The sequence below is a fragment of the Eurosta solidaginis genome, chromosome 5 (genome assembly GCF_040869045.1).
Source record: "Eurosta solidaginis isolate ZX-2024a chromosome 5, ASM4086904v1, whole genome shotgun sequence".
NCBI classification, from domain to species: Eukaryota; Metazoa; Arthropoda; class Insecta; order Diptera; family Tephritidae; genus Eurosta; species Eurosta solidaginis.
The window spans coordinates 87,417,209-87,433,714 of NC_090323.1; the positions used below are offsets into that span (position 1 = coordinate 87,417,209).

Consider the following 16,506-nt stretch of genomic DNA (forward strand, 5'->3'; position numbering starts at 1 on the left):
ATGTTGCTTAGAAGGTACAAAAGAAAATGAAATGTTCCACATGTCATGGGCAATTGATAGGTGAAGAAATGCCTTTACTTTCGGCGCACAAAAATATAGGTCCGTTTGTTGCAACATCTGTGGACGTATGTGTACTAACCTACCATGAGGGCGGTGAGGCTGAATGAGTAGGTAAGCCTGTTCCTAGGTGGTAAAAAGAGGAAGGGATATACACCTACGGACAGTTGAAGGGTCGCGGCAGTCGGAATCCTCTGGTGCCTTAGCTCTTTCGGCGTGGGTGGGTTTTTGCCATAGCTCAACTGCGGACAGTTGAAGGGTCGCGGCAGTCGGAATCCTCTGGTGCCTTAGCTCTTTCGGCGTGGGTGGGTTTTTGCCATAGCTCAACTGCATTATCATAAATTTTAATTAATAGGATTCCTAAGGAAAAGTAACAGGGCATACTAACAGAATTGCAAAATTTAGAAAGAAACAAATTTTTAAAAAGAAAAGAGAACACCCTAATATACGTCATATTGACTGATCAGCGATGTCTAAGATGTTAATTGACATTCGCTTTCGCTACCCTATCCAACCAAGATCTTCGCCATAAAAAAGATGCAAGATGCAGATGCCCACAGAAAGCAACTTTCCCTACCTCCTTATGCCACCGTATGCCGCCAGGAAAGCTCTAATAAATTTAACACATGGAGTATTCTTTACAAACTCACATTAAATTATGTTTATCCAATTTTCGGAAACAACTTAACAAAAAAAATTCAATTTGGTTTCTTCAGGATAGCTTTACATACTAATACTCTTGTATACCCTATACGTAAGGTTACTTATTGGTAACGATTCAAATACAAATTGACTATCATCAAAAATATATGTTTAGATACTTGTTCACTTTGGATCAATATAACATTTTATATTTACAAGAAGTACTAGGTATATAAATTAGTATGTCGTTGAATATCTCATTTGTATATATTTAATTCCCTAACCAAATAATTTTTTTTGGGGGTAATTTTGTGTGCGATATTACACTATATTGTTTTTGGTAAACTCTCTATTTATCTGTATTCATCCAAAACCTTACTCAACAATCAAATTTCTATTAGGCCACCATGACCCTTTATTTAGCAATGGTGATAAAGGATTGAAAGTTTTGCAAAGTTTGCTAAGCACTCAGAACAGGTTTTCCCGTTTTCTTATTTTCATTCATTGTTAATTTTGTCAAAGGTTTTGATTCTTTTCGTTTATTGTTTTTGTTTTTTTTTGTAGTTTTTGGTATTTTTTAAAGCAGTCAAACCAACAAACGCTCGCACATAGTAATAGTTCATTAAATATGTACATGCATGCAAATAATTATATGTACCGGCTCATCTACTTATGTACTAGCTGATGCACTGGGCTACCATATGTACATATGAGCCGTTTATTTTGAAAGTGGCATAAGTCATTTCCAACTCATGGTCTTAAATGCATTGTTATTTTTGAACGAATGCATATATAGCTGGTTCTACAATTATAAAATAATAATAAGAATTGCATCTTTTGGATAGTGAACTCTAACAAACTGGAGGCGAGGAGAGATACAAACAAATTATCACTGAACCTGAACGACATGAAATGACTTATGCCACTTTCAAAATAAACTGCTCATATGTACATGCGTAAGTTGCTCTGACATTGCTATGATATCAAAACCCACCAAAAAAATTGTTATTTCATATAAGGAAGAATGTACTTACAGTTGTTCGTAGTTACTTAGATATATTATGCAATCCATCGCCCAAAGGCCTTCCAAGATGATGCAGCAAGTCTGACGTTATGGCTATTGTTAGGATGTAAAGTTTTGGTTGAATATATGGTTTTTTGTGTGGGTTGTACGGATGTTTATACTTTTTCGTTACCACAAGTTGTTATTATTTCATGAAATAATTTTTCGCTTAAGAAAATATATCTTTTGGGCTATAGTCAATCTACAAAGTTTCTTTTTTTTCTTGTGTGTTTAAAGATATCACATTAACTTTATCTCTGTAGATGGACTGTATATATATGTTTTTTTTTTGTTGTACGACACAAACTAAGACTCAATATTTCCATAAAACAGTATAGCACTTTTACTAAGCATAATTTTTTTTTTTTTTAGTTAAACTTATTATTATTTTTTTTTGCAGTTTTCTCAGTATTTTGTTTTTCTTATGTTTCGTGTTCTAATCTTTTCTTTAAATAACCAAAATAACATTATTTTTTTGTCACACTTTTTTTTCAATACGAGGGTTTTGTTGGCGCTATATTGCTGGTTTTCCTTTTCACAACAGGGTTTTTCGTAATTTGGCTGTGGGAACACCACATTCCATAGTTAGTTTAAAATGAAAGAAAAAACAATCAACCATCAATTCTGCATGCCGGGTATGTGTGGTCCGGCTTTACGCCTTTATGCCTACAATAAGGTGCCTCGTGTTCCTTGCTGCCTCTAAAGTTCGAGCGCGGATGCTGATAGAGTCTTTCAAAGCTTGGCTCTATTCTTCCGGTTATAATCGGCGGAATTATGGACACACCGTTCAACTAATGATGGCACTTATAGTAGACTACTTGAATAACTCTTCCACACCCTCACCAAGCCGCGATGGAAGTGGCGAGAGACTGCCAATTTTTTTTTTGTGTTTTGTGCAAATTGCACTGAAATCTTCGTGTTAGGTGTGGTGGTTTTCCGCTTGCACAAGATTGGTAGCACGCAGATGAGTAGATTCCCTGTTGGTTATAGCAAATGGGTTGAAAACTGCAGGATTTCAGCCTTTAGTATTTAAACAACATACCTTTTCTGTTAATCAGCACGTGGATGGCAAATTCCAAGTCGGTCTATTCTTTTGGTATGGTACTTGATGCAAAGAAGTAAAAGAGGCTAACTGTTGCGTCCAGCGCCCTTTTATACCCTCGGAAGGCAAGACATTTGGCTTCAGTTTTTGACATTTGACATGCCCATTTTTTTGCAAGGTTTAGTAGCCTTAAAATTTTGAGCTATTTGTAAGCCCGTGATGCTAAAAGACAGGGTGACAATCACACGTTTCGTGAATTTTATCGCATGCGACAAAGTTTGATGTGCAAAGGAAGGCAACAAACGCAAAAGTATACATTATATTTGATGGACCATTAAATATGTCATATTTGTATAGTGTCAGAGAAAGCTTTAAGACAATTTCTAAAGGCATGCCCAATTGGATATGCAAAATTAAGTTTAATAAATACAATTTTTCAAAATACAAGTGATGCATTCTCCAATAGTATCATGGACGATCACATAGCCATCGAAAATTTATTTAGCAATGACATCTTTAATAATCACCGGACACAGCTGTGTAAGGAAGTAATAAGTTTTTATTTGGATATTCGTTTGTTTTTTGAAACGAAAAAAAGCACGGACGAAAAAGAGTATGTTATAAAAAAATTTACAAAATTTATATATTTCACACCAATAGCAGGGTTTTTTTCGGAAAACTTCTATAAAAATTTACCACATATTTTTAAGCTTGCGTGGTAGAAGTGGTAGAATTTATATTTCAGGAAAAAAGGCGGTACATCTACCTGCTCACAGTTGAACTGCATACGAATTAACGGAACATAAGCGTCGTTTGTATAACAAATACAAAGCAGTAGAAATGTTCAGCCAACAACGAAATGTGGCATACGTTTGTGTATGTGTGCTGAAGCATTTCTCATAAACAGTGTACAAACCTCGGTGTTTATGTTTACTCTACTTCGAAAAAAATTTGCAACTTATCAGCACAACAGAAATCGAAAAATTCGTATATTTATTCAAAACATGTTGTACACATGAAATGATTTCGAGACGCTCGTCACCCAGGGAAAAATTACCACTCATCAGCACAGCTTCCTTTTGATATCCATATTGAAGTACAATAACTTCCATTTAATACCCATAATGTAAATCACATCCTAAGGTTATTCTGATCCACGTTTTGGGCAATATCTCGAGACCCTAGTCACCCAGATGTATGAAAATTACCCTCTGCTAAAGAACTCATCAACAGCATTCATTTGACATCCGTATTGTATAAACACATTCTTGGGGTACCCGGGTCCACACTTTGGCCTATATCTCGAAACCCTAGTCACCTAGGAGTTCGAAAAGTACCCCATATTAAAGTACTTATCAGAAACTTCCATTTGATAACCATATCATACAAACACATCGTAGAGTTATCCGGGTCCACGTTTTGACCTATATCTCAAGACCATAGAAACTAAAAAAAAATTTTTTTGCTTACTTGATCCCTATAATATGAAAAAAGAACGAATAAAATTTGCCTCGTATCGGCCCAAAAACATGGACAGGAACGAACATCATTTCATTTTTATATATATAGATATTTAAATTTTTTTCATTTCAAAAATATGAATTCTTCGCCTTGTTTTTTTTTTACTATTTATGTAAATAATGTACTTAGTATGGCTGCAGCCCATGTTTAAATAATAAATACATCAAGCTTTGCATTGTATTTGTTGGCCTTTTCGTTGTTTAATCGACTAAACTGAGATTTTATAACAATTAGTATGCAGAAGTTGGGTAAAGGTGATAGTGGCCCGTTGTAACCCCTTTAGTACTTTTTTTACACACGCTACTACAATTCACTAACACTAACAAAGCTCGCGCATGCGCGGAACATACATTTGCACAGTTTCAGCAAATAATGATTGACAGAAAAGTTGCACATTAGGAAGATAGGAAGGTATTGATATAGAAGTATTATATATATGATGTTTCCATTCCATACCATTCGCACCAACACCAATACACAGATTTTGACAATTTGAACAGACATATTTTATTATTGTTAGTGTGGAGTGCCAGTAGCAATGCTTTTAATAGCCTACCATGTCGTCTGTTAAGCACCAGTACTTTAAATAGACCTAAAATTTGGTGTGCGGATATTCGAAATTCCAGGTATGGAAGCAGCTATAAGATAAACTGTCAGCACACGAAAATACTTAAGATCACATTAAATGTTATATTCAATGGCGATCTTTACAAAATCTAATTCAAAAGGTGGCTACATTTGATACACCTATCAATGAACAGCTAATTACTTAAACTCAAAAGTGGAAAGAAATATTATATAGAATTTTGGACACTATTTTATTTTTGGGTGAAAGAGGACAACCTTTCAAAGGCGAAATTATATATCTTGGTGAATGAAACGATGGACATTTTTTGGGCATCTAAGATCTAAGCCAATATGATCCGTTACTTAGAGATAATTTGGAGAAAGTTAGGATTCCACAAAAGCAGCACAAACGTTTTCAAGTTCACTATCTTTCCCCAGACATTCAGAACGAGTTTACAGAAATTTGTGCAAAGCACATGAGGGAAACTATATTATTGGCAAGAAAGCGAAGTATTTTGCTATTATCGTTGATGCTAGTCACGTTGACTACGCTCATTTTGCGCTAACTCCATTGCAATTCGAAAGCAACAAATTTTAAAATTCAAGAACGGTTTTTGGCTTTCGTGAGTTGTAACCAAAAAACTGGTCAGAAAATCGCTGATCTAATTTACCATACTCTAGGTAAACATGGAATCACATTAAAAGATTATCGTGCACAAGGGTACGATAACGGCGCCAATATGAAAGGAGCTTACAACGGAGCACTACGTCACATTCTCGACAAAAACTCGAATGCTGATTACTCACCTTGTGCAGCCCACAGTCTCAATTTATGTGGTGTTGATTCTTTCTGCGGAGTTGTACACAAATGTTTTACTATTTTTAGCAGCAGTCCACAACGATGGGACATCCTCAACAAAGGTGTACCGAGCCTCTCTTCATAGCCTTTCAGACAAAAGCCAAATTTGACTGCGCAAAATACGGAGAGGTTACCGGTATTCTCAAGTACATCAACAAGTTCGAATGAATCTTGCTGTCCTCAATTTGGTTCAAAATACTGACTACCATTAATGAAAGAAACGTGGTCATCCAAGCTAGAGATGCCACCATAGATGTTGAGGTCCGACATCTAGATACCTTATTAGCTGATTACAAGTTGATCAGGAATCAATGGGAAAGAATTTTGAACGAGTGCAAAACAGTTGATATTCAATTGAACATCTCGCGAAAGTTTCCGGACATTCGAAAGAGAAAACTCAAAAGATGTTCTGAAGATAATTTAAATGAAATGATTACGGGTGATCCAGAGTCTGATTTTAAAAACAATACATTCCTGGTGATCTTTGATTCGATAATCACTGGCATTTTTGAACGATTTGCAGCTATGAGAAAATTGAGCGAGATGTTTTCCTCTTTGTGCCAATTTGAAGACATGGATGAAACTACGGTTCGCGTGAGCTTAGAATGCTAAATAATTCATTTGAAACACATTTACGAAGCAAATTTTGATAAATTTTCACCAACATTTGTGTTGCTGTACGTATCTTTTGCACTATACCTGTCACTGTTGCTAGTGCAGAACGTTCCTTCAGCGTTTTTTTCAAGAATCAAAAACTTTCATAGATCCTGTTCATCTCAGCGAGTTTCAGGACTTGCCACGCTTTGTGTTGAATCCATGTTGGCAAGACAGTTATGTAAGTTTTGATTTTATTATACAAAATTTTGCAGCGAAGAAAGCAAGAAAAGCCACTCTTTGATCTCTTTTCGATCCTGCTAAGTATATTGAATAATTAAAATTTATAATCATCATTAAATTTATCAGAAATGTACTAAAATGTTACCAAATAACTAGAAAAGATTATTTGAAACAATATGTGGCTGCTAAAAGAGAATTTTATTTCTACGTTACAATAAAATTGTATAAATATTAAATATTCTGTGTTAATTTGATTTTCAACTCTTAGTCCAAAACTCATTTAGCTGATGTGGCAAACATTTTTTTTTATGTAATCCATAAATAATGATTCATGAATGAGACGTCATTAATTCAAGTTAATCAAATGTATTAGCGGTTTTTTTATAGTTGGCTCGTAAATTGTTTAGTCCCGGGCACGGATTTTCTCTCTACGGCCCTGCCTGTAGCAGCAATATAGGAGTATTACATGCATACATACATATATGAAGGAGCAGAATTTATTACGCATACAACTAGAAGACACGGTTTTCACACCATGTTTTCATTTAGGACCAAAATTCATAGAAAAAAGGACCAAGTCTCAAAGAAATGGACCAAATTTGTTTAGTTTTAATTGGCTTACAAATAACTTGACAATTCAGAAACGTGTCCAATTCGTTGTAAAATCTTAAATTTCAGGTTAGTAAAGTACAAAGTCACACACACTTGCATTTTAACAAAAGCCTTATATGCTGTTTTAACGAAAAACCTTAGACGAAAACTCATGCCGCAAGCCAAACTAGTTCTGTTTAATTTACATAAAATTTTATTTTTAAACTAAAGCTCTCCAGAGCACGGTTGTATAAATTTTATTATAAAATCAGTCTAAAAAAATTTATTTCCAATAGCTGGGTGCTCCAATTTTTTTTTAAATTTAATTCTTCGCTCTTCCGTTTACTAGTGCACCCTCACGCTTCAATTTTCCCATCAATGGGCTAGATTCAGTAAGTTAAAATTTTGAAATGTACACTTTTTTTCCATATAATTCGTGTTAGAGAAAAATGTACATCTGAAAACTCACCATTGAAGCGGAGCCGCGAATAACGTCTTAAAAGCCAATCTTTGCAAAACGTGTTTTTTTGCAGATTTCCGTTACTGCTCCTCTCTTGCATCTCTAAAGCATCAAATAAGTTCAAATTACGTACTAAAGGACAATTAAAAAGCAATTAGAAGAAGTCATTCTGTGGGAGAACGTTGTAAGTCACACGCCAAATGATACGATCGCAGTTGTCGCAGGTAATTGATAAGTGTAACAGAGGTACAAAATGGAAATGTAATGTTGAAAATTGGAAAGATTTTAAAAACAAAAAGTTAAGAAATAGTAGAAATGCATATACAACCAGGAAAAACAAAAGTATCCTTCAACAAAAACGCGCCAGAACAAGTAATGTGGAAAAATGTTTTAAGTGCACTTGCTGTACTTTTTATTTTATTTATTGTTTATATTTAGGTTTGTAATTGTCGTTGCTATTTCAATTATTTAGTGTTGGTCAAATGAAGGCCTATTGGCCTGAGAAGTACGAAGAGTTCTATAAATCGATCTGCAGTAAATAAAGATAATATATAAATCTCTTACTTGAAAGAGCACCCTTACACGATGGTTTTTCGCCCTCTTTATGTAAAAGTGGCCGTGAAAATACTCGGAAATTAATATGTAAAAAGAAGTAAACAAAAAAGATAGGTTGGAGAGTTATTGTGTAAATGGGCTCAAAGCAAACCAAGCTTTATTCACAGTTTTTGGAATATTTTCATTTCTGTTTTGAAAACATTTTTGTTTTGATGCCGAATTAACTTTTTGTATGAAATAAATAAACCGTAAGCATTCTATAATATACTCTTTATTTAAAAAGCAAACCATTACATATTTTTTTGCGATAGTAACATTTTAAATCCGTTCTTACAAACTGCATTGCTCAGTGGAACAACGTTTTAAAAGCCATCATTACAGATGCTGTGCATAATGGAAAAACGTTTTAACTGCTGGCGCGTGGGATATGAAACGTTTTTCCACTGAAAAAAGTTTTAAAATGACCGCTTACTTGTAACTCGAAATTGAAATTCCTCAATTCCTAATGTCATTGTTTTGGACAAGCCAACAATACAGGAACAACAAACAATCACAAAGCCTCCAAAAAAACGATTTTGTCATTTACAACGTTATTCGCTGCTCCGCTTCAATTGTTGAATCTAGCCACAGTCCTCACATTTACCATTAAAAAGCCTTAAAAGTTTGAACTGTATTCTAATGGTCAAAATTCCATTCGACTAGGTACGAGAAATTGGTTATTATTGACAATGTTATTATTAAAGTTTCTGGGATTCTCCTCTCCAACAACAATAATTTGGCACAAAGCGATTATATCAGATATACATACATTGTGCATTTGTAAAGTTATCGCTTTCTAAAAATATGTCTGCCTTACTTTCAATAAAAATATTCCTTGGGTTAAGATACTTAGTATTCTAAATTATATACACTGACATTTTTTAAATGTCCAATATATAGAAAATTACTCAAAAGGCGTAATTAATTCTGTAAATGATATTGAATTTGGTAGTTGTATAGCTGGAACATCTTTAACTTCCAGACACGAAAATAGAAAATATAGCCACATTGCAGTGTGAAGAACCCTTTCCACAATACCCTTGAAATTCCTAAAACTCGTCAATTTTTTTATGCTGTGTGCAAAAATTTTAAAATCGATATCCCTAACGAAAAGTAACACTTTAAAAATTTTTACATATTAATTCTTTGTAAAAATTTTTTAGGGGTCACCTATTGTTTGGCATGTCGATATATTGTTTCACAAACTCTTATTACCTATCGATATGCTTGCCGGCATAACTTTAACATAAAACGGAGGTAAATGCACTTAATAAAAAACAAATTAGTATAATGCTTTGATTTAGTTTTCAATTCAAGAATGTCTTCATCAGTGGACAACTCCGTCAAATTTCTTTGATATGCACGTGCATTTGCAACAAGATTTTTTAAGCTCACACAGCGACAAAAATCTATCACGAAAAGTGTTTGATAACCGATCGAAGTATCTAGCCACCAAAACAAGAATTTGTTTTCATCAAAAATTAACGAAAATTGGTTTGCTTCAATATCAACACTTTTCTAAACTATCTGCTAGGTGAAGTGACAGTGTTCTGCTACATTTTAATGACAGCAATTTTTTGTAAGAAGTCCATTGGGGTAAATTGTAAATTATATAAGAGTTAATGAGGATGTGGAAAATTTTGTGGGCAGTTTGAATATATTTTCACCAGTGAAAAAAAAAGTACCAAAATCTTGATTACAGCCTAAATAATCAATCAGTTTGATTTTAACACGCTGTTAGTGAAGAACGCCAGTACTATAATTCTACTACTGCCATACTCAATATTTGAGTTATTTATTCGACAGTTCAGCGATTCGAACGTTAACAGAAGGTGCAATCTAATCAGAATTTCCCAAAAATTCGTTACTATAGGCATATTTCCTCTTACCACAACTGGTTGATGCAAAATGTAATTCGGCTGATAGAGAGACCACGACAGTCAACTAAAAATCAGGTGATCGGTTCTATTTGTAATTTTGACATCTATGCAGAAATTGTCACACTTGTCTTATTCACAACGATGTATGTACATATTTAAATACAACATACAACTCATTGTAGTGTTCCCAAGGGTTGTGTTTAAAAATATACTCCAAGTTCAAAGTTGTTGATGAATGAAGAAAAATGTTTAGTCTAACTATTATAAATATAATCATATGTATTTAATTAGCGAGCTTTTGCTCATATTGCTTTATACAATGGTTTTTGTAATTGATATTAGAGAAATATTGTAAGTTTACAAACGGCGATGGTTACTAGGACATGTTACTGAATTTCACTTCTTCATCAGCTAGCTTTTCGGGAGCTGAGCGTTCGAGTAAAAAAGTAGGAAATTAGTTTAAATTTTCCCTGCTATTACCTTAAAATTGATGGCCGGTTATGAGGTCCATGATATTTTTGTTGTTGTGCTACTGACGTCACCTGTCCGTTTTATTGCATCATTATCAAAACTAAAAGGTTCTATCAAGTACAACGAATCAACAATGATTGGGTACTTATATCAATGTCCACATAACCTTATGTGAGTAGCCTGATCAATCTAAAACTTTAATTGCTTTAGAAACAAAAATTTAAAATATATTTATAATAGATATTAGAGAAATATTGTAAGTTTACAAACGACGATGGTTACTGGGACATGTTTCTGAATTTCACTTCTTCATCAGCTAGCTTTTCGGGAGCTGACCGTTGAACTCGAACGCTCAGCTCCCGAAAAGCTAGCTGATGAAGAAGTGAAATTCAGAAACATGTCCCAGTAACCATCGTCGTTTGTAAACTTACAATATTTCTCTAATATCTATTATAAATATATTTTAAATTTTTGTTTCTAAAGCAATTAAAGTTTTAGATTGATCAGGCTACTCACATAAGGTTATGTGGACATTGATATAAGTACCCAATCATTGTTGATTCGTTGTACTTGATAGAACCTTTTAGTTTTGATAATGATGCAATAAAACGGACAGGTGACGTCAGTAGCACAACAACAAAAATATCATGGACCTCATAACCGGCCATCAATTTTAAGGTAATAGCAGGGAAAATTTAAACTAATTTCCTACTTTTTTACTTCTTTAGTAATGGAATGTACGGAAAAAAGCTAAACAAAATGTATCTACATATATATTACGAAAAGGAAATCTATATAAAAGAGAAAGTGCAAAAGGGGAAAGGAAAACTAGGGGAGGATAATCGGAAGAGTAAAGGAAATTAGAGGAAAGGGGAGATTGAGATCAAAAGTAAGAATACGGGTAATGGTTTGTAGAGGAAAAACATTACGATAAAATTTAGAGTAAAAGTTAGAAATAAACTTAAATACACTCAACGAAAAGGGCTAGTAAAATCAACCTAAATACGGGTCAATTCAACCGAAATTTCTGTCAACTTTAATCCATCGCAACAAGATGTTTAATCAACTGCGCAGAAATCTTTGTTTCATGATTGACCGTTTTAGTAGTCAAATGAACAAAAAAAGTTTTTGCGACAACAAAAAAAATAAATAAATGTAAGGCGCGATAACCTCCAAAGAGATCTAAGGCCGAGCTTCTCTTCCAATTTGCATCGGCAAATTGGCCGGATGCGACCTACATGTTTTATGCCGAGTGCTTGCCAAACACTTCCTAGGGGCGACTCCGCTTAGGAAAAATTTCTTCTAATTGAAAAACCTTATTTCTAAAACTTTTATTTTGCTTTGCCCGGTGTGTGAACCCAGGGCACTCGGTGTGCTAGGCGGAGCACACTACCATGACACCACGGTGGCACTGACTAACCGAACTTCAGTTGGGCGCACATCAAATATGCTGGCACAAATTAAACATTATACACTTTATTATTTTGTTTTATTAAACACATTTTCACCAAATTTTATATTTTATAATTTATTTAATTTATAGTTTTGAACTTCGCTTTGCAAATAGAAATGAAAATAGTAGTCACAAAAGTGTTTCTCAATTCTTTCAGTTGCAGCTCAGCACATTTCTTCTCTCGCATGTAGTTGCCACACTTGATTCTTTCGAACAAAAATTGTAGTATAAATGTTTGACATAACATTTTAAATAGAGAAATTGTATGTTATAGAAAAGTAAATTGGAGTAACTTACATGTATTTGGGCAAGTTAAATTTTCGTAACACTTTAAGTTGAAACGATTCCAAAACAACTCAAACTTTTATGTTGTCGGAAACATCAACATTAAAAATGCATGTTTTTTATTATCTTATTAGATACGTTCGCGTGAGTGAAAATTCGTAAAAACTTGAACAAAATGTTACTAACTTTGAAAAAATCCTGTTCGTTCAAACAAAACGTTTGCAAAGGTTCGCTTAGAGGAGAAGTTCAAAATTGTACCCGATAAATAGGTGTACCGGTATCTCATAATTTTTTGCACAGTAAATTCAAAAAACGGTTTTTCGTTTTGTATTGATAACTGAAAAACTAGTTTTTTGTTGTTTTCCCATTTTGTGTGTTTTTTCGATTTGGTGGTTTTCTTATTTTGGTGTTTTTTTAACAAGTGGCACCATCGTCGTAAGTACAAAGTAGAGAGTGCAGTGAGCGTAAAATTCTCTTTGAAATTTGCTCATGTATTGACAGTTGATCGCCGTTGAAATGACCTGTAACATCAGTTGTGTTAACAGAAAAATCAGTTAGATGGATTAGGAATCTGTCAATTTTACAGAATTTTGTTAACTTAAGAGGGACAATTTCTCTTCTGTTGAAATGACTAAACTAATTTGTTCGCTTGACAAAGAACTCGGTCGAATTAAGCATAATTCGATCAATTTCACCGAAGCTCCGTTAAGTCAAGAACAACAGAACAGTTTTGTTGATTTTACTAGCACCATTTCTTTCAGTGTAAGGATACGAGCAAAAGGGGAAAGATTTAGGTACGTTAGAATGAAGGGATAGGGAGATTATTTGGGTCGATTAATTTCTGTTGCAGTTGATGTATAATGCACAATTTGATTTAGCCATGGCCGTCCGTCCGTTAACACGGTAAGTTGAGTAACAATTGAGGCATCTTTACGAAATTTGGTATACTGACTTATCTGAGCTCTGAACAGGTCCCTATTGAAAATGGACGAAATCTCATGATTACGTCGTCAACTTTTCGAATATGGATAGTTTCAAAAAATAAAAAAAAAGCGATAATTATTTACCAAAGAAGGATAAAGTAAGTAAAATTGATATGTATGTGAGTTAACTTTATGACGAGCAACGATAATTTGGAAACATTTTGGAAAATAGACTTGGCTTACTCACATTTAGCAGAAGGAACTTTAAATGAAAATTACCAAAATTTCTAGAAGACTACGCCCTCTTAAAAAAATCTATATCGAAATTTCGAAAATTGAAGAAATGCGGTAATGGAGTATCAAAGACCGATAAAGTCATGGAATTTATATGTAGATTTAATTTATGGCGAAAAATAGAAAAAGTTTTAAAATGGGCGTGGACTGCCCATATTTATAAGAAGAAAATGTAGAAGTTTTGCAATGGATTTTTATTATTGCCTTCTTTAAAGTAGGCGACGAGTGCATTCGAGATATTTTGTAAACATTAGTTTCCCATACACATAAGTAAAAATGGTATTTGAAGAAATAGACTAGATATATGATTGAACTTGGGTAAATAAAAATGCATCTTATAAAATTACGGACCTGTATATTTAAGCCGACTCTGAACATAGTCTGCCAAGGAAGATTAGTTTTTGCTAAAAAATTTTCAGGACAGAAATACCATCGGAGGGCTTGGCAAGCCACAGCCAATTGGCGTTTAAAAAAAATGTCTCTAAAGTATATTTAATATCAATAGTCCCGTGACCTGTTCAGTATTTTAACTAATTGATATTAATTTATGTGATAATTATAAATTTCATATATGTGTTGCTAACGTGTTTTTTACATTCCAGGAACGACTCACTAGTCATGGCAGCTTGGGCTTGTCAAGTAGTAGTCCGGCATACAGCACACACACAGGCGGCCATAGTGGGCGTGGGGGACCATCATCTGGACATGGAAGCCACGGCAGTACACATGGAACTGCAGCAACAATGCATCACCAGTCTTTGCAATCGGATTTTCAACCCCCATACTTTCCTCCACCATTCCATCATTCAACGCAAAGTCCGCCCCAGCAACAGGTAAATGAAGTACTTGTTAGTTTTTATGTACGAACACCTGGGGGTCAATTCACGTTCTATGAAGTTGTGAAGTGAAAACATTTTGCACCATTTCATCTGATGTGCGATTCAGTTTGAATAAAAATAAGTGTATTTATTGTAAAATTTTTTTCATTTAACGAATATTTTTTCACCGTTGAATTTGCCCGTGAAAAATCTATATATATAAAGGAAAGTGATGTTAGTTACACTATAACTCAAGAACGGATTCACCGATTTGGCTGAAAATTGGTGCGAGCGGTAGCTTAGAACCAGGAGACGGACTTACGATACTTTTTATCCCGTCTGGATGGTTTTCCGGATCCGTCCGGGATCCCGTCGGGGTTATTTTGGGACTTTTCGGGACTATGTCAAGGTTATTTGGGGATTCCTCCGGGATCATTTTTGGATGGTTTTCGGGATCCATCTGGGATCCCGTCGTGGTTATTTCCTGACATTCTCAGTATCCTTCAGGTATCATTTCTGGATAGTTTTTGGGATCCATCTGGGATGACGTCGGGGTTATTTCGGGACGTTCCCGGTATCCTTAAGGCATAATTTTTGGATAGTTTTCAGGATCCGTCCGGGATCCCCTCAGGGTAATTTCTGAACATATTTGGCCTAGTTCCGGATCATTTGGGGATCCTTCCGGCATCATTTCTGAATGGTTTTCGGGATCCGTTCAGGGTTATTTCGGGACTATTTCGCGATCATTTTGGGACTTTTCTGGCATAATTTTTTGATGATTTTCGGGATTCGGTCAGGGTCATTTCGGAACTTTTTCGGGACTATTTCGGGATCATTTTGGAACTCTTCTGGGATCCCGTCGGTGTCATTTCGGGATCATTTTGGGACCCTTCCGGGATCATTTCTGGATGGTTTTCGGGATCCGTCCGGGATCACGTCGGGGTAATTTTGGGACATTTCGGGATAATTGAGGGGGAACTTTCTCGAGACTATTTCGGGATCATTTGGGTACCCTTAAGATATCAGTTCTGTGTGGTTCTATGGATCAGTCTAGAATGACGTCGTTGTCATTTCGGGACTTTTTTGGGATTTTTCTGGTATCATTTGGAGACCCTTCCGGGAGCATTTCTGGATGGTTTTCGGGATCCGCCCGCGATATTGTCGGGTCATTTCGTGGCCTTTTCTGGATAATTTCGATAATTTGGTTATCCTATCAGGTTATCAGCTCATTTAGTTATTTTTTTTTTGCTCTATTACAAAAATTAAATATATTAGACAGACAGTTTTTTTTAGAACAAATAACTTGATAAGCAGTTTAACGTGAATAGTCCATATATTTTATTTTCTCCTTGCGGATGAGGCCACGGGTAAAGGCTAGTATAATATATATATTGTAGTGATACATACCACTTAAGATAAACCCACTTCTTGGGAATGGTCCCTATCCGACGAATAAGAATAGATACAAGAATACAGATAAAGGTAGAAAAAGCATAGGAATAGGGAGAGGAAGAAGGCATATGAGAAGGAAAAGGGAACGGCAACGAAAATTAAAAAGAATAGGGACAAGAAAATGGAGAGGATTCAGAGATCGGGAGGGCGAACGAGAGAGGCTGAAAAGGAGAGGGTTATAAAGATGGAAGAGAAGGAGAGGGGGACGGAGATGTAAAGGAGAAGAAAGGGAAAGGAGAAGGGGAAGGAAAGAGAGAAGGAAAAGGGGAAGAAAAAAGGAAGCGAAAATAAGGGGAAGGAAAGGAGAAGAAAAACGGAACGCTAAAGGAAAAGGAAGAGGGAAAAGAAAGGGAGAGGAGAGGAAGGCGGATGGAGAGGGGGAAACCGAGGGGAAAGGGAATGAGAGGGAGTGATATGAAAAGATGGAGAAGAGGAAGAGTCATAAGAATGAGACTAAAGAGATGCTAAATGCCCAAAAAGAAACAAATAATAAATTAGACGCACTAATTGCCAAAATTCTTTAAAAAGTTGTTTATTATTTACAAGGGGATCCACTGATATGGGCTTTTTGACTTTGGACACTCTAGCCTTCGACTTTATCCCTGACAGGACGGACTATGTATGCCGATAACTGCTCCCTGTGCAACCTTCACCCCAGTCATTCCCCGGGGGAGGAATGAGGAAGAGGACTAATCCG

At 35.2% G+C, this 16,506-nt stretch overlaps 1 protein-coding gene across 1 annotated transcript in view; it reads left to right on the forward strand.

The window, feature by feature from the left end:
- The window catches only part of TfAP-2 (transcription factor AP-2), an 859,649-nt gene that overhangs the window by 362,542 nt on the left and 480,601 nt on the right, over positions 1–16,506 (forward strand). Inside the window, exon 2 of the mRNA XM_067792408.1 lies at positions 14,142–14,372. Coding sequence (XP_067648509.1) covers positions 14,142–14,372 — 231 coding nt within the window. The remainder of the gene's footprint in view (positions 1–14,141; positions 14,373–16,506) is intronic.